General features: G+C 38.2%; 1 protein-coding gene across 1 annotated transcript in view; it reads left to right on the top strand.

The window, feature by feature from the left end:
- The window catches only part of ZCCHC24 (zinc finger CCHC-type containing 24), a 106,445-nt gene extending 81,465 nt beyond the window's left edge, over nt 1–24,980 (top strand). The window contains exons 3-4 of the mRNA XM_072340244.1: nt 7,663–7,827; nt 18,412–24,980. Coding sequence (XP_072196345.1) covers nt 7,663–7,827; nt 18,412–18,525 — 279 coding nt within the window. The 3' untranslated portion in view covers nt 18,526–24,980. The remainder of the gene's footprint in view (nt 1–7,662; nt 7,828–18,411) is intronic.
- The last annotated feature ends 529 nt before the right edge of the window (nt 24,981–25,509 follow it).

Consider the following 25,509-nt stretch of genomic DNA (forward strand, 5'->3'; position numbering starts at 1 on the left):
GATTCACTGAGCAGCTATTTACATGCTCAAGTAATTCCACTGTTTTCTAGGTCCCAAGGGAACAAACGTATTAAAGCTGTGGTTGGTTGCAAGTACAGATAGTCAGTTTGGGAGATCTTTCACAGTCATTCAACAAGCGAAGAGTAACATGCACAGGTAAAATAAGTCCTGGAGGTACAATTAACAGTGATTATTATTTGCAGCCTTCCTCAGTGGAAGACTGGTGTAGGGTTAGCTGAGATCTACAGCTCTTAAACTTTACCAAATGCACTGAACATGTCATAGTTGCCTCTTTCTCTGTTTATAATACATTACATAGCTGAGTTTGAAATTCTAAAGCATATAAAATCTATGTGAATATTTAGCAAAAAAAGAAATCTGTAGTTACTTAGAATTATGAATGCAGTGGGAGATTTAGTTTTTAAGACTCCACAAAGAGGATTCATCTACACATAAAATTTAGTGCAGTAACTATAAACTCTGAAGTTCTATTTAAAAAATTGCGCAAAAGTATTGTATTGTTTGCATAGTATGTTATAGAAGCACTTATATATGCTCCAGCACCATATGTAGTACAAGGGCTGCTCCAAAGATAATGCCTCCTATTTTATGATGTTGACCCACAGTGTCAGAGGGAGATTTTGGTGATACGGTAGTAGAGGCTGAACCTCCCCACCAACATTCCACTATATTTTGTTGCCAGTGTGACAAATGGCAGCAGAGGAGCCGTCTGAGAGAATGGCATCTGACATGGAAGTGTGTATGAAGCAAAGGTGTGTCACTGAATTGAAAATTGTGTCATTGAAAAAAAAAAAATGGCACCTATTGACATTCATTGATGCTTGCTCAATAGTGGATGTGAGCACTGCAAAGTGGTGGGTGGTGCATTTCAGCAGTGGTGACAGTGGGTCACCTCCGCTGGTGCATAATTTTCTGAGCATGGCATGAAGGATTTTGTTCATTTCTGGCAAAAACACATAGCTAATGATGGCGACTATGCTGAAAAATAGTGTTCTGTAGCTGAGAATTTGTTCTATCAAAAGTGTTGTTGTGCTCTTTGCATCTGTTGTAGTTTCTGTGAAAATAAATAGGAGGCATTACTTCTGGAGCAGCCTACATACAAAGCGATTATACAGTGTCACAAAAAATACAGAAAGCTGGGGAACTGCAAAGTGTCCTCTCCACACCTTAAAAGAAGTACTGAGGCACATGCTGATTACATAAACTGAAATCCACAGTATTCTGATCATTCAGTGTTCGGTAATTGACAGATCAGATATGTATTTTGTTGGCAGTTCTGCAGGTGTTGTGCTTTGAACTGACTTAAAGAAAAGAGTATTGTGAATCTTTAGCCCAAGGATGATTCCAATAATCAGCTCAACTAGGCATTTTGTAACAGAAGAAAGAATTTGTCCAAAAGCATGGCTAGTATTCTGAAAAAACTGCATAACAGGATTTTGATTTAAATGTTTGCCAAGCTGGCGTCTTGGATATTTAAACGTTGATTAGCTTGCCTATGACAATCAGGCCTATTGCTTTAATCATCAGTGTGTATGTTATTAGTAACACATAGTGCCAAATATTACCCTTGAATTGTCATTGTGGGGATGAGATCAGAATTGGTGATATATTGACAACACTGATTTTCCAAAGCTAACAAAAGTTATCACATACTCACATACTAAAATGACAAACATAAAATTGGTCTCAGGCCATTTCAAAATATACATGTAAAAAGTTCATCAACACAGCCTGAACAATATACTCCTAAATGTTTCCCCCAGAAAAGTAAGGCTTAGAGAATGAAAATGTTTGTAGTAGGATACTTGTTCAAGTCAAATAAGAATGAACGTTATTTTTGTCTGTGCACTGTACAAACTTGTGTCTTTTAATGCTCTATTCCTGGGGAACTGCACTTCATTCTGAACACCATCCTGACAGAAAGACACTGATTGCATGGAATAACATCCTAGAAAAAACATCATTAATGAAGAGGGAATATTGCCAGAAAAGATGACCAAAATAGCTAAATATGTCTGTCTCAGCTGGCAGACATACTGTCTCGAGAGGAGAAGGTGTTAGGGATGTGATGAGTCTAAATGATTCTAGGTATACCAGAACCAAAAAAGCAGAGGGCTGAGAATATGCTTAATAGAGATACAGGTATGCAGATGAAATAAAGTAGAAACATGAGTATACACAGTAAGCTGTGTAAACGTTTTCTACAAAGGTGACGGAATAGACTACTAACAAGAGCACAGTATTTGGTGACCCTAGGAGCAACAAACAGGCAGACACATAGCCTAAACAGTCTGGTCCCCTTTCTAATTTTGTGTTTCTTTTGGGCTCAGGCATCAACAGCTCACCATCCCCTTTTCCCCAGCTCAGCACACTGGCAGTGAGCAAGAAGGAGACAGTAAGCATACTGCCTTAGAGAAGGAATGGCAAAAAATCCTACTAATTTTATCAGACGATGACTGTAATTGTTTTATTATAAAGAACCTCAGAACAAAGCTACCTCCCGTCCTGACTGGATCTTAAGAGCAGTACTGATGTGCATGCAAGAGATTTCAGATTAGTGATAATAACAGGTGAATTCTGACTGCAGCAAAGAATGAGCCTGTTTTTATGAATGCAGTGGTATAAATAACTGATTCTTCTAGCTATGGTAGGAGCCATATAACAGCCTCCCAGTTAGAACATGATGTAGTAACAGGCCTTGTGACATGTCAAACTCCTAGGAAAATCCTAGACAAAATACATACTAACCTCATCTGTTAGGTTATACAAACAAGTTTGCAAGTTTATTTTTCAGTCATGTCTTGCTCAGATACAATTTTATTTGTCATAAGTCCTTAGTTTGGATATCTGTTATTTCTAGAAACTCCATAAAGGCTATTGTTTCATTAATTAAATAGAAGCTTTTAATAGTAATGCTGTAATGAAGAGTCCCCCTCCCCCTTTAACCTGCCAGCTCTCATCGTATCAGTAACACCTAAATTATACCAGGAACAGGAAGGTTGAAACAAAGAATTAATTTGGTTTCTGTGTCCCCCAAATCCTTTTCCTATATTGTGCATACTAATTAAAGATGTAGCTACAATAATTAAATACCTCAGAAGTCTCCAGTGCCGCACATCAGCAATATTATACGCCAACAAAATGGATTATGGAGCAGCTATATTACAACTCATTTCCTACACACACAGCCTCTGCATCAGTCCAGGTTTCAATTTTGAATTTGAATTATTGCGAAGACAAAGAAATAATGCTGATTATTCATTAGATAGTTTCATTTTGTGTCACTTTGGCAATACTTCTGTTGAAAACTTCCATAGGTAATCAAGTGTATCTTCATTACCTACACGGCCCACACAAAGATGAGTAAGGTCAGAGTACTGAAGCAACTTTTCCAGTGCTCTACAGAAGCAGAGGGCCAGGACACTCCATATGTCAAATTAGTTGTAGCACTTTCCTTTTATGACTGAACATTTGGAGTATCCTTTACCATTATCATTTTAATGTTTCCCAGAATTGTCAGCAGAGCAATGTAAAATATGAGCACTAGAAGTACTTTAGAAATGCTGTCTCCTAGTTTTGCTGACTTAAAATTGAGTATCAGAAAGCTCATATTTCAAAATACAGCTCCAGCCCTCCCACTCCTGCAGATCACTTGGGAGAAGGCAGTGCATCAAACTGTTGTTTTCTGTTCTTGCTTTTCTGCATCCTTATAAGCAGATACTTAGAATGTTCTTCTAGGAAGGGGACCCACCTACCAGTGTCATGCTGACTTCATTGTTCTCCTGCTTTGTACATCTTTCAGCTGTGCAACACAAACCCAGGGGATGATGAAGGGAAGAAGAGCATTAAACAAACTGAACCTCTCCATTTCACTTTGAAGGAAATCTCTGCAAGCTCTTGTTTATAATCAGTCTAGATCTAAGCTGGACATGTGCAGATTTTGTTTTGTTTTGTTTTTTGCTGACTCTGCAAACTGATACTTGGAGAGAACTGTCCGGGGAAAGCAGAGTCCTTTATTATGGCCATCACTGCCAAGTGATTTGGCAGATTCCTCTATGGGATGCACAATCCAATAGGTTGTGTGAGAGCTCAGCTGGCCAGTTACCAACACAAAAGCTTAACTTTAACAGTTTTAAAATCTTATTATAGCCAATTTGTGGTTTTGGCTGAAGAAAGGAGGAAGATGAAAAATAGAGGTGGCTGGGTGTCAGTAAAAGATGCAACACTGAAGTAATTTTCACTGCTGTGCCACAAAGAAAAAAAAAGTGCTGGCTTTACACATAGGTTAAATCTCATTGAGGCAAGCTCGTGCACCAGGTACATACTTATTTAAAGCTGCAAAGATTGCTATCATTTGTTCTGGCCTTTTTTTTCTGGAAGATTAAGGTAATACATCTCTATCTAATGAGCCTAAAGACAAGACCTTTTTGTTTTTCTGGTTGCTGTGGACAGAGTGCCTCAGAAGGGCTTTTGCAAGATCTACTGTGCTTCCCAAATTCAAGGACAAAGTTCCTGCATCACTGAGACTGGCCAAAGACTGCCTTCATTTTGTGCCTTGTTCATATTTGCTCAATTCAGCAACACTACTGGTGAAGCCACAGACACTAAGAAAATCTCTCAGGTCTAGAACTCTTGGACCATTCATGTATCATTCAGGTTGTGCCTTCCACCAGAAATTATGACATTTGTTTTGTTTGGACCTGAAGGGTAGAGGGAGTTGGAGGGTGGCTTTCACTGCTTTCAATGATTCCAAATGACATTCCTTGCTAGAGAAAATTAGTTTGCTTGTTTGAGAATCTAAATTCCCTGTCAGGCACAGTCTGGGAAACTGAGGATATGAGAAAGAAAATAAAATCTCTTAGGGAGAAGTATAAACATGCATAAAACTGAATAGTGAGACACCTACGGAGAAGGTTGTAGTTTGCCAGCAAACTAATTAAAGTCACTGAATGAGGAGGAAGGTGTGACAGCTGAAACGTCAAAGTAAAAATAAATCAGAAGTTTAGTTAAGCAATTATAACAGGAAATTACCTCTGGGTTCCCTCTCCTGCCTTCTTTTCCTCGTTCTGCTTCCCACTGACTGTGCAAGTCACAAAAGTGACTTCTAATCTGGCAAGCCTCCATTGCTGGTGTTCATCTATACTCACAGAGGATATCACAGACAAGCACCTCCAGTGCCCTGCAATGAGTTTGGGAGGGCATAGCATCTCTTCTCTGTCTCTGCAGCTATCTGCCTCAGCTGCAGAAACCTGTCCTTCCCATCCTGCTCCAGGCAGCCATCTCAGAGCTGCCCTGCCTGCAAAGCATGGCTAGCTAACATATTACCTGGGGAATCTAATGTTTTAACACTGTTTATGGTTGGCACAGCATATTGCAGTGGGAGTGTTAAGTTCTAATACTGTTTATAAACATGTGTAGGACTTCTCAGACATGCTCTGTCTCCAAAGCCTATTGGAGACTATTGCTTTTGGAAATAACATGCTCAGTGACCTGTACTTTTTCTGAAAGGACTGCTGCTTAGTAGGGGTAATGAGGCTGCCTTCCTGGCTCTGACTACAAGAAGAGTTTAAGTACTGTGTCGCTGAAACTGAGAATTGGAAACAACTCTCTTCCACTGTTCATTAGCATAGCCTCAGTCAAAACTACAAACAAAGCAATCCATGACACCTCAGGAGGAGGGGAAACATCTCACAATCGTGGGAGCTCTCTGTACACTGGGCTCCTATTCAGTTCCATGAGAACTGGTAAATGAAGAGAGCATGTGGCTCCTTCTTACACTGACTTGAGCTGTGCAACAAATTCCTCAGAGGCAGTGCCAAATTAAGTGTCCTGAATAAGGATGGCTCCATAAATTGACATTTTCCTGCCCTACATTCAATTGCAATCTCCATCTTTATCAAGGAACACCATGGATTGGAGGATTAAACCCTGGGTGCCTGCCAGCACTCATTCAGGCATGAAAGTCCAAATGTTTCCCACTATACTGAGCACTTTTTTGTGCCATACTACTGGATGTCTTAGCATCGGCTTCATCATCACTATGAGCCAGAGCACTTACAGCAGCACATCAGGTCACAAAAAATATTAGAAGTGTTTGTCTGTTTGTACTACCACATTTGATTTTTTGAAGCGTAATTATTTTTGAAGTGTAATTACTTATGCTTATGAAGAATTAAGTGCACGCACGCACACACACACACACACAAAAAAAGCAGAAAATGTTGTTCACTGACACTGAAAAAAAATAAAAATAAAAATAGGCCCAGTGTGCCAGAGAAATTTTGGAGTACCCCCTGCTTGTCTCTCATCTGCCAGGGTGCAGAATTCAGTGCTTGATGCTCTGTTCCCACGCGCGACACCGGAGGTAGCACAGTGAACACCACCAGCCATGGGACCTGGAGTCCCAGTGTGCCTGCCAAGCTCAGGTCTTCTGCCAACCACCTGCTTTTCCAAGCCGTGTTTTCACATAAAAAGCAATTTGGACCTACACACTGAGAAATCGTACAAGCTTCCAAAACAAAGCAACCTCTTTCCCAACATGATGGGCCATTTAACTTTTGTAAACTTAATCTGGGAACTTTAAAAAAAAAAAACAAAAACCAAAATGCCCCAGCAGCATGACATATGAACAAATAACAAAGCATCCTTTGATAGGTGATCGTACCATCCTGCCATAGCACAGGGGAAGTCTCTCCCTCTAGGCAACAATAAACAAAATAGAGTGAATATGTGGGCAGTATTTCAACATCTGCTGGAGTCTCTGGGAAAAGAGCTTCATGCATACAGCTCTTCTCAGGACAGCTGTATGCAATACTCACCATCACCTTAAAGTATTAGAGTTATTATGTATATTGCTACATTTCTGTTGAATACAATGTATTTTGATTGTTTCAAAAAAATAAAAGCTATTTATTTATGTAAGGTCACTGCCAACTCTAACAGCTTCCCTGGGTAAACAGAATTTCTTCAGGCAACATTTATTATTTTGACATCATGGCAGTTTATTACATTTGGGAATCCTTTCCTGTTTCCTTCAAAACAAAAGATCAGTGAAATATTGTTTACAGTGAGCAGATATCCTAATGAAGTTCATGAAATTAATGATTTCCTTTAATCAAAATCTTATCTTCCCTTCATACTCAACCCCAGTTTGGCTGTTATGTATAGCAAAACATACCTCTATACTATTCAATATTTAGAGGCCATGTAATTCTTACTTGCAAAGCTTTCTTACTGAAAGCTTCCCTTGGGGATGATAAGGACCTAGCTACAAAAGCCTACTGAGCTACTTCTCCAGTTGCTATATATAATCACAACAATACTTTTTCAATATATGATTTGATTGTAATGAAATTCATATCAAAAATATTCATTGCAAAAAGTGCACAAAAAATTCCTAAATGCTGAGTTCAGTGCCAGAAATGTTGCAAGCATTCTTGAATTTTTGTGTACTTCCCAGAAGTACCTCTTTGAACTCAAACTCGAGCTTCAACATACAAACTATTCATTAAGACGTGACCTTCATGCCGCCTGTTTCCAGTATCTTTTGCTCATAGTTTCCTATACAAAGACCTTGTTTTACCACTCTTTCTCTAATGTGCATTGATCACTCATTGCTACTCATTTTTTGGGTTTTTTTAGGCTCGTCCCAAGGGAGAAGGCCTGACCCCGTACCAGGGCAAGAAACGCTGCTTCGGTGAATATAAGTGCCCCAAATGCAAGAGAAAATGGATGAGTGGAAACTCCTGGGCTAACATGGGACAAGAGTGCATCAAGTGCCACATTAATGTTTATCCTCACAAACAGGTAGGAGAAGAACCAGCCTAGTGTCATACAGTCTTGAAACTTGGAATTCTCTTAAATTTGCAAAGCATGCCTATGACTTAAACAAGATTTGGCATGGACTACAGTATGCCACAGAATAAAATTAATATAATAATAAAATAGAAAACGCAACCTTTCACAAATGAGCTGCTGTTCTCAGAGTCCAGGGGAACTAAACTACTTCCAGCTTTGCAAAATTTGAATACCCTTTCAGTAACAATACCTCCAAAACAAAGTCTTTACTCATCTTTATCATAAAAACAGACTTCGGGGCCATACAATCTGAGATGGAGCCATTAGGTAATAGAGAAAACAAGTTCAGCAATAGCAATAGGCCTCCTGATACTTCTGACTTCCTTCATGTTTACACCAATTTGCTGTTTTATTGTACTGGTGTCAGTGAAATTATTTCCAAAGTATAATTCTTTTGTTCATCCATTTAAATAAGATTGGACTTGGATAGGGAGGTGTGGATTTGTAAATATATAGCACTAGCAATAAAATAGAAATATTAAGAGGACTTTTACTTACCAAATAACTTAGTTAAACAGTAAAGCAAGACAGCCTGTGTAAAAAGACAGTTCTTGTTTTCCATAGTACTTGGTGGTGTCCAAGCTAGGAAATTCATGTAAAAGTCTCTTAATAAGCCAAAACAGTCAAGTGTAAGTAGTAGTTATAGTAAGAAATCCATATCTGCCAGCCAGCCTTCCTTCCTGCCCCCTGTAGAGTGCAGCTGCATCTGTAATATCCTGCATTCCCAGCACCCTGTATCTGCAATACAATACAATTCCCATTTACAATGGGAAGACTGACTCAGTTCTTGTTTGTACCCCATCAGAAGTGATTGCAAACCATCATCTAATACAGTGGTAGTTAATGGGAGACAGAACAATTGCTTAGACCAATTAAGCTCATACTCATCATTTTGCTGACAAACCAGGCTACAGATTGATTGCTAAAGTTGGATTTTCATGCAGAAAATAATTTTTGGCAACTCCACAAAAATAAATAAATAAATAAACAAATAGCCAGTATATACCAGAAAGTACCTAGAGCATCTCCCCAACAAGGAAAGGCTGAGCAAAGTGGGTCTGCTCAGCCTTAAGAAAAGAAGACTGAGAGGTGATCTTATTAACATTTATAAATATTGTAAGTGTGGGAGTCATAGAGACATGGCCAACCTCTTTTCAGCAGTCTATAGGGACAGGACAAGGGGAATTGACCATAAACTGGAACGTAGAAAGTTCCACACCAATATGTGAAGGAACTTCTTCACAGTGAGAACTGGAACAGACTGCCCAGGGAGGTTGTGGATTCTCCTTCTTTGGAGATATTCAGGACCCTCCTGGATGCCTACCTGTGCAGCCTATTCTAGGGGGCCTGCTTTGCAGGGAGGTTGGACTCAGTGTTCTCTGAAGGCCCCTTCCAACCCCTACAGTTCTGTTATTCTGTGAAAGCTTGCTTTGCATTGCCAGAAAGATACCATTGCAGGCTCTCTGCTAAGGAATGATTTTACAACTACAACTGCTATTGGAGCAACACCTACGACTTAATGCTGCCAATTTCAGTACAGTCAGAAGGGAGACACTTGTGAGTGCATCTGCCTTAAGCCTCACAGCAGTTTTCTTCAAGATGGCTGATACTGAGCAAATGCAAGAAGCATTACAGAAAAATTTAGGTGTGATTTTGCAATATTGCTGTAAATTGTTATGGATGAAATAAGCAGGAATTATTTTAAGAGTTTGGGAGGTGTAATTTGCTTCAGATGCAGTTCATCCTAGCTGAATCTCATCAATAAATAGAGCTCTGCATGGGTCAAGTTACCTACTGCCCACTCATAACCCATGCTCAAATGACAGATGGATTATTTGGAAGTACTTGCAATAAGTGAAAAGGAAATCCCACTGGGAGCCTTAGGTGTCTCATTAGCCAGCTAAGTGCCTTTAAAATATGATAAACTTTCCATGGGCTCATAAGGAACACTTCATACAACTTCATGTGATTTTAGGGAGAGGAAGTATGTTAGTAAAAATTAATCCTGAGTAATATTGTGATTTTATTATGATGGAAAGACAGTAGTACTGAAATTCACTGCAACAAGCAGCAATGGAGACAGAAACAAGCTTATTAACATTATCCCACTCAGGAAAATTTAATCAACTCTAATCTTCCTTTTATACACATGCATATTCATCTAATTCTAAAGGCAAGTTTTGTCTCAGTTTCTATGGTAACTCTACATTTCCATATTCAGCTAAAATATCAATTTATAACACCTAGTGCCTTGAAGCAATATAAATTAGAGTTTTTGAAATCTGACACATCTGTGGCAGAGAATTTGCTTTAGACTTGACCCACTTAATTCGCTACAAGACGATAGATTTTTGTGGGGTTATTCGTTCATTTAAATAACACTGGACTATTTCTGCTGTAGGATGAACTAATGGCCAAATTAGTGAATACCGCTGTTCCTGGCAGACAGTTCAGATGATGTGATTGGACCCTCCCTCCCCCTCTCATCTTTAGGTTAACACCACTCTGATTCCAAATCTGAAAACAAGAGATTATCTTTAGAAACCTAAACTATCTGATGAGACACTAGTTTAAAGCCTCAGAAGTCTCTGATTCCTTGCTCCTGCTCAGACAGCTTGCTTAGACTACTGAACCAAAATCTAGGCTGAGTATTTATCACACATATGGAAGTGGAATCCTGATGGTAAGAGAAATTACAAGAACACTGATTTATAACACAAGTTTATAAATATTTACTTTGCTCTTCTAAATAACCTCCATCATTTTGTCAGTGTTCAGAGTCAGAAGATTCTGCTCGAGAAACATCCCATCCATGAAAGATATTATATACTAGGGAGTGAGAATGTTGTGTAATAAAGGAGGTTTGCAAGCAGTCCTTTGTGAAGAGCTGCCCCTCATGGCAGGGCTAAAGGACTTTGTGATCTGCACTGTACAGATATCAAAGACTGTGTGGAAGGGCTGCAGTTCACAGTACTTCTCCCTTAGTACCATGTATATGAATGATCACAGCAAGTGCAATGCAGGTGTGTAAACAGTGTAAACAGCTGACCTCCATCACTGTGTTTCCATATCACCCCCTAAAACCATAATCTGGGTTGTGAAAGGGCTTTACTCTTCTTACCAATCCACGTGTCCATGTCTGATTAGCATTTGTTGGTGCTAGGTGAGATCTTCAAGTCTGGACTACACGTTTCAGCTAGGCTTCCAGATGTGAAGAACCTGCAGCTAGTCACTAGCGCTTTTCCCCCAGAATCCAAACTTACAGCATCAGGTTGACAGATTTCTTATTCTGTTGTTTCTCATCTTGCCTTACCTCTGTCTGATTCTGTATCTCAGTTTTACTATTGCTATTCTTTCTATTCTTTCTCATTCTTCCAGTGCCTTGTATTTCTAATTAAACATATCAGCTATAGCCAGACAGTAAAGAAAACATCACTTCATGCACAGAGCCAGCAGCAAGGGTTTCGGCCCCATGCATCCAGCCCCACACTAAACATATCTCAATACATGTCTGTCAGTTGCTGCACTCAGTCAGCAATACTTTTATGGTAACACTAAGTATTTTACAAAGGCATAGTGACATTGTTCTAACTAAAACATCCAGTGTTTTGAGTTTGAAGGCTAAAGCATAGACAAATATTGTGGACATAAGATTTAGCTGTATTATAATAAACTATTAGAACAATCTACACTCCTTTAGCATTTTCAGTATATATTTCTTGCTTTTTCTTCATTTTCATTATTCTGTTGACATATACCAAAGAAGAGTTCTCATTCATGCACAGAGTTCCTATGCATTATGCTAAAGAAATATTTTTCTTCCTCTCTCAGTGCATCAGTGGAAGTTCTTAGTTAATTCTGTACTCCTAATGACTTCATTATAAGGACTTCGACAGTACTTCCGCACGTCTGGATCTTCCAATGAACATTTTTTTCAACTTAATATAATAAAGACACTGTCTCTCCCTAGAAGCTGTTTTTATACTCAGTACCTGTACAGATAAAACTCCATTCAAGAAATAAATTGATACTGCTGTTCTGTTATGTCTGTTCTTTCACTGCAGTAACCATACTACATGATATTACTATATATATATTTAATTTAAATTAACATAATCCAGGTAAAATCCAGTCAGAAGTTTAACCTCCATTCTACTTCAGACAGCATTACTTCTAGCAGAATAAATCATTTATTCTCCAAAACAATCTGGTCAATTTACCCTCTCTGCAATGTATTTTAACTCAGCATCCTTTTCTTACTCCTTATCCTACCATTTCGTAAACATTTTTTTTTTTTTTTTTTTTTTTTCCCTTCCTCCATCTGTTAAGTCACAATAATATCCTTACATTATTAGAAGAGGGTCATTTTGTTGGCAGATGCTAATCATCGTTATTTCCTCAACATTAATTAATCTGATGCTAAGTTACAAGAGCCTTCAGAATTACAAAAATTACCTAAGTGTAAACAGTCCAGACCACTTCTAAAAATATTCAATTGTCACATTTCCCAGGTGAGGGCATATTACAGCATCTCCATTTCCATAGGTGTAAATTGCATGAAAGATTTGGCACAATGATTCTGTCCTAAGAACTCTTACCAGGTCAGATCTACATCCTCCATTTCACACACCATCCTAGGCAGAAGAGAGTTCCCACAGGTGTGGTCTAAGAGAAGACACATCAACCATCTCCAAAGATACTACCCCATCCTTCAGTGTTGCCAAATGAACACTTTTAAGTTCCTCCCCTCTCTCATCCAGTAGACCAATTTCTGTAGAGTCGATTCAGTAGCTGAAAGGGCCACCATGTGTGTTTTTTTTTGTTTGTTTGTTAAATGTCAACCCTGAATATTGGAGATTAGATGCTTTTGTCCAATTTAGGAGAAAAAATTTGAAATTTTTATATTACCGATTGCTTGATATACTGTTGAATTAGAAGTTCAGTCAGTTCCCAGGCTTGCCCTTTTTTCTAGTCATCATCTTCATCTCTTTATTTCATCTCATTCAGATGATCTGTGGACTTCTCAGTCCTGTAGGGCTTGTTTATAGTCTATTCACAAGGGATGGTTTGAGCCTAAATTCCATTTAACTGCAGACAAGAATATTCAATGGATATCTCTGGCGTAGCCATTCAAGAACATATGCTGGATCTGTGAATGGCTTCTACAGCTACACTAAAATGTTGATTACCTATGCATACCTTTCACTAGATGGTCCCTGGAGATGAGAGCAGCAACACTTCCCTTCCACCTGTTCTTTGTTCCTTGAGGCTTTTTCCTGGAGTTAAAAGAGCCCGTGCCAATTTCCCACAAGGAAAGTCTCTTCAGCTCTGTGCTCTTATTCCACATACCCTATCTGTGAGAATGAGCTTTTAATCTCTCTGCGGCAGGAAAAGTCTTCTCAGCAATTTTACAGCTGTGTATATACTTTGGAGTGCTCTATAAATACAGTTCTAAATCTCTGTGTTTGAGAGGGATGGAAGAGCATGCATAACAAGTAGTAACAAAACAGCCTGACTTGCACCTCTGCTGCCTCGATACAAACTAATTAAGAGTGGAAAAAACAGGTGGCTTTCACACCTGAACTGCAAAACTGTTCCAGCTGTTCTAAGAAAACTGCATGCATTTTTGTTTTCATGACTAAGTTTCTGGTGGAAATACTTACAGGAATTCCCAAGACTTTGGGGCCTGTTGAGTTCAAGCGTTGCTGAGAAACAGGAGAGCAAAGAACTGCCCAGACCAAGTTACTGTATTCCTCTTTCAAAAGAGGTTTCCTGCCTAGTCATATTATCTACACTAAGCAAACAAAACAAAGAAAAAAAAGAAAAAAAAAAAAAGCTTCAGATGGAACTTAATTCTACCTCTTATTATTTCAAGAAATTTGAATTCCATAGTTGTTTGTTCTCCTCACTGTACTGCTCCACCATGGAGCCAGTCCTTTTAGCCTTTCACCAATGTTCTTGGCAATGTAACAGCCCAGACGCCAAGCTCTGAATTTTCATTTTCTTCCCCTGACCGCTCTAGCAGCAGCATCTGTGCCTGTTTCCTGGCTGGCCTCTTATCAAGGTTTCTCCTCTGACTTTGTGGCTGATTCCAGGGCTGTTTGTGATGACAGCTGTTGCACTGGTGTAGAACCAGCCATCTGGTGACTGACTTGTCCTCTTGGACATGACTTACTTCCAGCTGTCAGGAATTTATCACTAGACTGAAAATAATTTGGTATGTAAATACATTCTTCATGTTATCCAAGCTATTACTTCCACGGGCAATGCAATGATTCCATCATAATTCCCCTATCCAGGTGCAGTTTTTCTTCCCTCAGCTTGGGGAGGAATGGCTCTGATCACTCTGAAGCCCAACACACAAGTAAGCAGATTGAGGCCTGCAAATATGATCTCTCCTATTTGGATTTAATCTCTCTCCAGCTGCTGGAGAGGAATCATTGCATTTCTACCCTTGTGTGCCCCAGCAGTGAGAAAACAGGTTATCCCAGACTGCTGCTTCTCTGAATCTCAGAGAGATTTCTGCTGTTCAGCTAGGGTGGATCTCTTTCATTCCTATCTGGCCTGTTCCAGAGGCATGCTGCTGACAGAGGCTGCCTGCTCTCAAATCTTCATGCCATGGATCTGCAGCCTTCTCATCACAGTCTTTTTGTTCCACAGCCACAAATGAAGGCCTTGTTCATGCCGTACAGGCAGGAGAGCAGAGCTCTGCCACCCAAGAAAACACTTGGAATTTAGTCCTTTTCCCCAGCACATGATCTTTTATTGTACTAAAAATGTACGAGTTCTTGTTAGTTTCTGTGCTTTGAGAGAAGCATAGGAACTAAGGCACCTGAAGACTTGCTCCTTATCAGTACCCTGCCACCTGTAACTGTAGAATCAACTCTTACACACACATCTAATTTGTCATCTACTTATCTCATTTGCCCAATTAAGATCAGAGGTAATGAGTCCAGAAACTTACTTATACTTGTTTTCTTGTGTTTAAAATTTGATATGATTTATATACATGTGATACAATCAAACTGTTACACTCTGAAGTGGAAAATAAATAAATAAATAAAATAAAATAATTGATCTTCTAAATAGAAAAAAAAAAAGTACCCATTTTGCTTCCACTCAGAATAATTTCCCTCAAAGATGTCCTTGTGACATTTCCACTAACACCTAAGACTTTATATATATGAGTCATTTTGACTATGCTTTGTTCTTTATTTTGAAAAAAGAATTTATGGAATACAGAGTTCAATCAGTACACATAGACTGGGGAAGCAATACTTCACAGTCTAAAGTTAATTTGCAAGACAGAAATAGCTGTATCAATTTAAATTTAGTTCAGTTTTATTCACCTTGGGCAATGGCTTTACTCGCTGCCATCAAATGCCTTCCTGGTACAGCTCCACAAGGTCATTACCAGCCATCAACTACCAAAGAGTGCTAAATAAAAAGATGTAAAAACTCAAGACATCAAGAGATGCCCTTCCCCATAGTTTTTACAGAAAGTAGACCATCAAATCCTGTTTACTTGCATTAACACAAACAAAAAAAACAAACAAAAAACATTAAATTTTTCATTTAGCAGAAGAAAGAATACCTTTCCCAGAGAAACATAGCATGATTTTCTGCTCTTTTACCGGTGGCATTTCACCTTTCTAAGGAAAGGCACTGTCCTTCAGCTTCAGCCAAGCAGCCTGTTCTTTTCCCAGGCTTGCTCCAAGCACACTGCACATCCCTGCTGTTAGGCTCCCAGAGGAGCAGAACTGGAGGATTAGAGCCTCCTTAGCTGCATGGATCTTCTGCAGCATTGAGACAGCTCCCCAAATTACCCCATGGTGTGCAGCAGCACAACCCTTCAACAGCCTCCACCCTCCAAAGCTGGTGAGAATGGTCCTGAGTCAGCTTCATCTGACTGTACCAATGAAATCTCACTTCATCACCTGCAGACCTTCAGCTATCTAACGTCCTGCCATTTTAGAATAGCATTAAAGTTGCAACTCTGTAAGGTTACTGTCTCAAAGGCCTCCACAAGTTTAGAACATTAGCAACAAGAATGGGAGGATAACAGCTGCTTCTCATAGCACTTGCAGGGATTTTTACCTTGCAGGAAACCCACAGAAATACACTGGAGCTTCATTTTAGTCACAAACTTTGCAAGCCCAGCACAATTTGAAGGCTTCAGCCCTCAGCAGAAGCAGAACCCAGGCCCAGGCTCAGCTCAGCTCCTTCCAGCCGACTCTTAGAAACCCGGTTTCCTGCCTTGTAACCCCTCTCTCCCCAGCCTCTGTGTCATAACACACTGGTAACAATAACATCTCTAAAATGGAAATGCTTTGCAGGCCAAAAAGCTGAGCTCAATCAACGCAGGGGGAAAGCAAACCACGGAGAGCTATTGTTTCTGAAAACAGTCCAAAAACTCTTGGCACTTCAAGACATTCCCAATGTCCTTTGCACTATTTCCAGGAAAAATGATTCCCAAGGCCATGTGTATTAAAAAAAAAATCTGGCTTATATCAATAAACATGATAACTGCTGTATTTTTTTTCTCTTTAATCAGAACACAGCTAGCATGTAGAAGCAATCAGAGCTGAGTCAAATAGACTGTTTCAAATGCAACATTTCAAAGCTCTAAAATTATCCATTATGGAGAATAAATTAAATCTTGGAGCTCCTAAACCTGGACATCATCTTTGAGGGAGATTTATGTAATGCAAACTGTTAAAGAAAATTTATGGGCAGATGTTGGTGGAATAGGCTGTAAAAGAGGCATGAAGGCAGCTTTTCTGACCCAACAAGTTTATTCAACTAGTCTCTGTTGTGTCAGAAGCCCAGAATGCACCAGCATTTGATTTGCAGTCTCAAAATCAAGACTGACGGTTCTGATCCAAAATTCCTTCCTCATCCACAACAAATACAAGTCCAAGCACCCCTTATCCAATAAAGGAAAAGCAACCTGCAATTAAATTGTAAATAAATTTAAACTCAGAAAGTCACATAGGCTCTAGTCCAGGACAGAGAAAAATTTAGGCAACACACCATGGGTAGGAATGCTGAACTGGTAAAAAGACATTGGCAGTCACTATTGAATTGCTCCCATACATTTTTTCTACTAGCTATGCAACATAATAAACAAGTGTTGTACTTATCATTCAATACAACTGATCACAGCAACAACTTGCAGACATCCTTTTTTAGGAAAAATGTACATCTTGCCTCACTGTAATCACTGAAAGCTGGGAAACCCCTCCATTCCAGAGAGTGTGAGCAGCTCATACAGCATAACGCTGTGAGAGTATAAAAGAGTTTCAGAAGACTAAATACTTCTTATTCACCGGGACTCAGATGGTTTTGACATGTAGAATTTAAAAATAAATAAATAACCAGGAAACTCAGAGGACGAGGTGTACTTTAAGGTTGTAAAGAAGAAGACAGGTCTGTAGTATTTAGGGAAGGTATGAAAAGATAAACGGTCATAATTTTATCCTTTTTTTCATCCTTTCTTTGTTACAAGAAAGATAAGCAGTAGTCTGCTATCCCTGTAAGAACAGTGAGAAGTTTATGGCTTATTCTGAGATTTCACATCATGCACTGTCTCTACCACAGTCCCACAGAACTTCCACTGTCGTCATCTTGGTAAGGCACTGAGCATTTAAATCGTATTTCAGGTTCATTCCAAGAAAGATGAGAAATTATGATATATTGCTAGTATAAAACAAACTGTGCACATCAGCGTTATGTTCTAACTCATAGCTCTATCACCTCTGTTGACTAGATTTTCCAAACAGCAGTGTCCCTACTACAATACTTAATATTTTCCAAGTGATTGCAAAACTTCTTATACGTCATAGAAAATTAAAGAGCAAGGATTACTAAACTGAAAGCAGCTTTGTTCCCTTGTGCAGTTAAATATGCTGCCAGCCCTGTGATTCCACAAGTGTTCTTAAACAATATATCTAACTTATCAGGTTGAGAACAGAGGTTGTGTTTCTGGTTCTCCGTTGTTTTGTTTGTTTGTTTATCATTGTTTTTATTAATAGCTTTGCAGCTGCTCTACTTAAAAAAACACCATCAGCCTCACAAATACTGGTTGAGACCTCGCTAACCTATATGATATCCGTACATAGATAAGACAGTTTTTCTGTAGCAGCAGCTAATTGCAGTGTTGCTAACCTTTCTGGCATTCTGGGCAGTGGGATACCCATGCTTGAGGTGCTAATGGTTTTTGGGACATCTCTGTTAATGGAACCAAGGGAATAAATTACTGTGCAACCACATAAACATACTCCCCATTTCATTAGTTTATCTACAGCAAGGTAAATAGCACCTTTATGAGGAACAGCATTCAAGATTGTGAGGCAACTTCATGCCGCTATGAAGCAAAGAGTCGAAAACATTTTGTGTGCTCAGGACAGTAGGACTTTTGTAACTGTGAGGAGAAAGCTGGGTTTAGCATGAAAATATGTCCAGCACATGTAGTAAAGATTAAAAGCAGTGACAAAGTCTTGAATCAACTCTTGTTCCCACCCTTCTCTGCAGAGACCCCTGGAAAAGCCGGACGGCCTGGACGTTTCAGACCAGAGCAAAGAACATCCCCAGCACCTGTGTGAGAAGTGCAAAGTTTTGGGCTACTACTGCCGCCGTGTGCAATAAGCCTTCCAAGTGGCCTTTTCCCGTCCACCTCATCCTGAAAGATCCTCTGACAGCACACGATCAAGAGCAACAAAACACATCAAGATAAAAGCTAAAATAATTGCCAATATTGCCTATCTATAACCTAACAGTATGCCTTACCATTAACAGAATGTAACATTTCTCCTGTGTATGCACACACATGCAACAGGTATTTACAGGACTATGGTGAATTTGTATACATACATATATATGTAAACTTACATATATATACGTACACACGTACAAGCATTATTGATAGTGTTCACAACAGAACCACAGTTGCAGGTTCTGCTGATTGTTTACACAGACCCTATATCATGGTCAGGTGAAATGAAGTACTATTCTTTAGACAAGATACAACATTCACAAGGACTGTATGTGATAAATGGGTTTTGAAGAGGTTAAATAACTGTGGGGCCACTGATTAAAAGCACTCACCCACAACACGAGTATTATTCCTATTATATGACAAGACAAAGGAAGACTAAACAAGCCATAGCATAAAAGAAGGAAAATAATTGTTTTCCCAGTTTTAGAAAGTCTGAGAGTTTTGTGTTGCTGCTTTCTTGGACTTTTCTATTTGTTAGCATCACTTAGGCAGAGCTTAGGCAAAATAAATTTTTTGCAGGATGTGGCAAAAAAAAAAGTGAAAAATTGTTTGAGGGTGTGGTTGTACAGGAAGGGAACCCATAGCATCTGGAAGGATTTCAAGAGGTTTTTGGAGGAGATAAAATTGGCTTGGTTGTGTGACTAACAGCTCCTTCTCTTGTCATATAATTTTGCTACAACAGGTTTTGCATGTGTATGCGCTATTCATTAGGCTGCAAGCACACTAAATTTACTGTGAATGAAGGGGGATAAGAATACTTAAAATTGTCCTCCAAATCTGTAATTGAGTGATTAGCCAAACTATTTATAATACTTTTAAAGCCACTTTCTGGAAATATTTTTTATGTCCTGTTTTCTACTGTAGGAATTTGCTATAATGGAAAACTTTTTAGCCATAAGGTGTTATGAGGTATGAAGAACGCTCTATATAATCTTCCCACTTCACTGTCTTCCTGAAACACCTATTACCTATTTACCTTAGGAGAAATGTAGGAGTTATATTTGGTTGTCCCATTTCAGGTGGAACTTTGGGCAGGGTCATCCTGTTGCAAAGCAGTATCTCATCAGGGATGAGCTGAAAGTACCTCGAGACAGTATCCTGTTTATGTGTCTGTATAAGAATACATCGACATAAGGACAAAACAAGCAATTCACTTGCATTATTCACTGAGAAAACTTACAGGGATAACAATTTGTGTGTTTCTAGGTTTGGGTTTTAAAAAATAATAATAATAATCAACAATTTCTATTTTTGTGAGGTTTCCTTTAGAGATTGATTTGTGGGAATTCTTAGTGGAAATATTTAAAATCCTAAATAACTTGATGTGAATTAAATCTGTTTTGAGGATTAATTCTATAGTGCTAATGCAGAGAGAGTTTTGTGCCAAGTAATACCAAAATGTAACCAGTATGTACAGTCAAGCTCTTGTAAAGAGAAATGAAATCTCAGCGAGCATTCCTGTAGGAAATGTAAAGGTCTTTACAAATTTGTTCTTTGACCGTTTCTCTGCTTTTCTCTAAACAGGGCAGAATTGTTCTGCTTATTCTGGTGGTAGGGTGATGTACATATCTCACAAACTGCATTATTTATGTGTAGCCCAAGTGACAAAGCCCACTGGTCAGTCCGATGAAAAAACCTTGGGATTTATTGATTCTGACCATGACTCTTGCATTAGCTCCCTGACTGTGGGCAAGTCATGAAGTCCTTCTTGGACTCCAGTTCCCCCAGCTGCAAAAGGGGAATAGACACTTCAGCGCACCTACCTCACAGCAGTGTTGTGAGGCGTACTCAGTATCTATTAGCATTTTGACATCACTGGATGAAAAATGCTATGTAATTCTAAAATCTTAAAGAAAATTAATCACTTTGAAACGAGCTTTGCCAAGATGGTAATTCTATAAACTAAGAGAGCTGAAGAATAATATTATTGAATGTTAACACTAATAAGAGATTTCAGCGACGTCAGTCAAGATATACAGTTTTAGCTTTTTCAAATAGAAATGCATTCTTTTGCACAGATTCAGAAAAAAGTACCTTAGAGAGAAAAACGAAGATACTAATTTGCCCATAAAAGAATAAAATATACAGGTGATTTTGAGGGTGGATTTTAAAGCTTGACCTCCAGTTGTCATTCTTGATAATTAGTTTCAGGCACTCATGCTTTTACTGAAAGAATCACAAATTAAACCAGATCTGTTAGGATTTTTATTATAATTATTATTATTATTATTATTTTTCCCATTTTGAGCACTTAACGGAACATGAACAAAGATATCCTTGGTGCTTCATATCCAACTAAAGGACAAGCAGATGAACTCCATCAGGTGAAAATTAGAGAATTATTTTTCTCCCTGAAACTCCAACACTGCTACCAAGCATTTTGTTTTTAAATAATTCCTGTCTTTTGATAACCACTAAAACTTGGTATAGCTACTTCAATATAGAGCATACCAGCAGATACCGAACAAAGGCCATCTGTCAATGCCATTATATGCAATCATCACTATTCTTATGACAGTGCTCTCTTAAAAATTGTTTGTCCAGAGTCAGTGTTCTATGGTGGTGCTTTCAAGGTTTTATTTTGAAATAAATTTCCTAAAAATGTACACGATCAGCTTCAACATACTTAATATCTCTCCATGTAGAGTAACAGTTCTTAAAAGTAGAGCTAAAGGAGTTCAATTTTTATATCACATTTTTCCAGGTAGCAGACAAAGTATGTAAGAAATATCAAGCATTTCTAAAATAACAAGGAGGAAAATAGATTTTCCCCTGCATTTACTCTGGGGAAGAACAGATAAAAAAAAAAATGTGAGAAGAAGCTATAAGCTAGGCACTGCCCTGCTTTGTTCTGCCTTACTTGGACTACAGCCCCCTGGGGTTGGAAGCAGTGTGCTGATCTTGCTGTCTCTGCTGAAGATGAGAGGAATGGAGTAGGGCAGGAGAGCACTAGGAATCCAGACAGGACACCCTTGTCCTTGTGTCTGCTGGGCTCAACTCACACATCCTCTAGTATGCAGGGCAACACTGATTTCTTGACCTGCTCAGGGCTCAAAAAGTTCCTCTCTCTAGCAAGCTGGTGGCTGAGGAAGCACAAATGGGGTTCCTCCGTTCCTTCTGCCAAGGTTTGCTCATAGGACTGTAGCATCTATGACCTAGCTCTAGGTATCTGCTCCACACTCTTCTGCATGCTTGGTTTCTTGCTGGAAAAACACTGGTCTAAGAACAATGCAATAGCTTGTGGTTATTGGCACAGAAGAAAAACATCTGAATTTTGATTTCACATCAAACTCCTTCCAAAATGAAAAAATACAACCCTAAAAGTCATATTTTGACTGGGAAGAGGATGAGTTTTTTAACATTTGTATTTTTAGGAATACTTTCTGCTGTTCTCTTTAAATATCTCTACATTTAATTCATTAGTAAGTATTCCTCAAAGGGATTTTTAAGCAGCTATCAGAAACAAAGCTGTTACAGTAAAGAAATTTAAATCAGTGCAGATCTCCCTAAACAGAGTATTCTCAGGGACATACCTGAAACTCTCTGCCTTTATTTGTCAAGCCTGGTTTTAAACCTCATAAGATTCTTGCTATTATTTGCCTTCCTACAGATCCATAGGTCCATCCAGCATGCAGCAGTTTTTTGGGGATGATCCTTCCCTTTTCCTCATCTTTTGGACTATTTTTGGTTCATTTGTTTCTTGAAAAAAAAAAAAAAAAAAAAAAAAAATCTCATATTGTCTTGCTAGTTGGTCTGAACATTTCACACTGAATTTGTCTTTGGCATTGGCCCTGCACTGGAGAAAATTATTGGGAATCCAAAATAAGTAGTGCAGTCTTTTAGCTGTTTTAACTTGATGCAGCTCCACTGAACTTGTTACAAATACTTCCTTTAATGACAAGGAAAGAAAGGATGGCCCCCATTTAGCCACTTTCTACTGCTACTACCACAGACATAAAATGATGCCACACAAGAAAAATTTGAGGCCATTCTGTCTCAAAGTTGCCTATTAATTTCAAATAAATACACAAGAGTATATATTATTTCTGAAAAGAAGTGTATTTTAAAATTCCCCATTATATGGGACACAATTTATAAACTAAAAATGAGAATTTACATATGTCTGAGAGAAGTCTTTAATCAAGAAGTGCTCTCTGTATTTTACCTTTTGTATAACACAAAATTTAGATCAAATATGGGTTGCATACCTGAGAAGATCTAGACATTATTTCCCAAACAAAACTACTTCTAAAAATATTAAGAATCTTTTGGAAATGTTAGAATTCATAGATTAGTTCTCTCTGTCCTGCAGTCAGATGAAATATCATTATCTTTTTCTCTAGTGTGGATGCTAAGACTGATTCACTGAATAGATTGCGATGATTTTAAAAAGACATGTTTATGATTGACGTACATTTTCCATTTGCCTTTGCCAATGTTTTAAAATGTAATGGAACTATCTGCATACAAAATTATCCTCTAAGATATCACTCTACTCCTGATCAGGCTGCATCACATCTCCTTCCTATCCACAAAACCACTGCTGTCCGTTAACATTGCTATTTTGCTGAAGTGCTCAAAGGGCTGATCAAGATCTTAGACATAGGGATGATGGTTTGTGTTTCTAGGATGAATTTCAAAGGGACAATCGTGTGCAGTTACTAGCTATAGATGATTGATATAAATGTTTACCCTGTATGAAGTATTTTACAGTTTTACTTGCAGATGTGTATTTATCTTGAGTTATACTTGACATAGAGTTTCATTCAATTTTTTCTTTTTTTTTTTAATACTATGTGTGTATTTTGGAAACCTTTTTAGATGTTAAAATTTTTGAATGGTTACAAATATTTCTTGTAATACTGAATCGTTTGAATCGTTATCTTATCTGGAAACACTTTGCAGTAACTTTTTTGTATATATTTGAGGGCCTTTTTAAAAAAAGTATTGTTTGTTCTTTGGGAAAAAGTTTTTACAACTTGGAAGCTTTCAGAAGGGCCTTCCTCTCAACTAGGATACTAACAGAGGTAAAAGTTTTCTTAAGTATTTTGCAGAACTAGGGATGTATCCTCAAGAAAATATTTATGGAAGTAATTTACTTTTTTTTTTTTTTTTTTTTTTTACAATGCTTTTGTCTGTATAAAGTATGCAACAAAACTACATTAAGAAGGAAATATTGTCTACGTAAAATATTATATGAAAGTTGGTACATAATTCTGACAAAAACAAACAAAAAAAAAAACCACAAAAAAAAAACCCTTGCAATTCTTTAAGCCATATTGTTTTTGTTATCCTTGGATGAAAATATCAGTATTAAGTAACCAATATATTATTCAAGTGCTTTGACTTATATGAAAATGCTTATACATTTTATTTATGTGTACCTGGGGAAGAATTGCTAGAAAAAGCTATCACTAGACGTGTAGCAAGCGAGAGCAAATAATAGTATAGTGTCACTTTATGACCTTGTGAAAGACAGAAGATGCTGAAAGCACCACAGAGACTCAGCTTTCAGAGACTCTGAAGCACAAGAGTCAACTTTCAAATGGTAGTTCTTGTCCTTTTTCATGGTGAGAGGGGAAAAGAGTTGGTTGGGATGCTGTCTGACAACTCAACTTTCACAACTCTTTGCAGACTGTGATCTCAGCTATGCAGCATTGGCTACAGCAATAACATTAATCAAGAGATGTAAGAGAAATGCATTGAAGTAGATGATTGTAAGGATTTATGTTTATTTTAATTAGAACTCATAGCAATATAGAATATGCATGTGCACGTATTTGAAGCATTTTTACACTTTACATTTCATGTAGTTTAATTATATTATGAAGGACTGGGTTTTTAGTTTGATATTTTACCATGCTAAAATGGGAGGTCTGCCCAACCCTGTACTGGATTCTTGTTTCCTTTAAGAGATTGTTTAGTACAGCACTCACTGCATTGTGTACTAGTGCTAAAACTAACACTGTATCTTATGAATTTCTTCAGCTTTAAAAAAAAATAACCTAATTACTATTACATTTGTTTAGCTGTACCCACTGACCTTATCAGATTCAGTTGGCTATTTGTACAATTTCATTTTCTGTAACTGTTAAGAAACTTGTACAGCTAAAACAAAAACAGAACCTATGGACAACAGCCTCGGAGGTACCAGTTCTGCTTCAGCAATCAAGATGACAGCTTACCGAGTGACTATGTTGCTAAAGAGACTGTAAAACCTCTGTTGTGGATTGTCCATAAAATGGCATTCCGACATGTGCCTTATTTGCTGGATAGTATACAGCTTTTCTCTAGTATTCTAGCATTTTAATGCTGTATTATAATAATGGGAAGAAAAAAAAAAAAAAAAAAAAAAGCAAGAGTGGTGTGGTTTTCTTGTAATACATTAAAATGATGTTGTCATTATGCTAACGTCGTAGTTTAGGTATACTGCCTTTAACAAGAGGGATCCCCTTCATTTAAAAAAGGAAGTATTTTTAGTAGACTGAGGAGCACACTGTTCTAGGCTCATACAAACATGGTGCATCTCAGACATTTGGAGCATTGTGATATAGTGACACAACATACCTTAAATATCAAACCTGATTGCTAGGAAGATCTGAGAGCTCTCCTCACTAAGTTTGCATCAGAGTCAAAACATGTACATGTGTGTACAAGAGAGAGTCTGGACAAGGAACCACATGGATTTGAAGCCCTGAAAAAAGACTTTTCTATCTGATGATGAAAGACATGCTCCTAGCTGAACCCCATATAACACAGTGAATTGGTAGAAAATTATTGTTTTAAGCAAAAAATATGCTGCTTTTCAGTATAAAAACTGCCAAAAGCTCTGTTCCCATACCCAACTATAGCCA

This window comes from Excalfactoria chinensis, chromosome 6 (assembly GCF_039878825.1).
Source record: "Excalfactoria chinensis isolate bCotChi1 chromosome 6, bCotChi1.hap2, whole genome shotgun sequence".
Taxonomy (NCBI): domain Eukaryota; kingdom Metazoa; phylum Chordata; class Aves; order Galliformes; family Phasianidae; genus Excalfactoria; species Excalfactoria chinensis.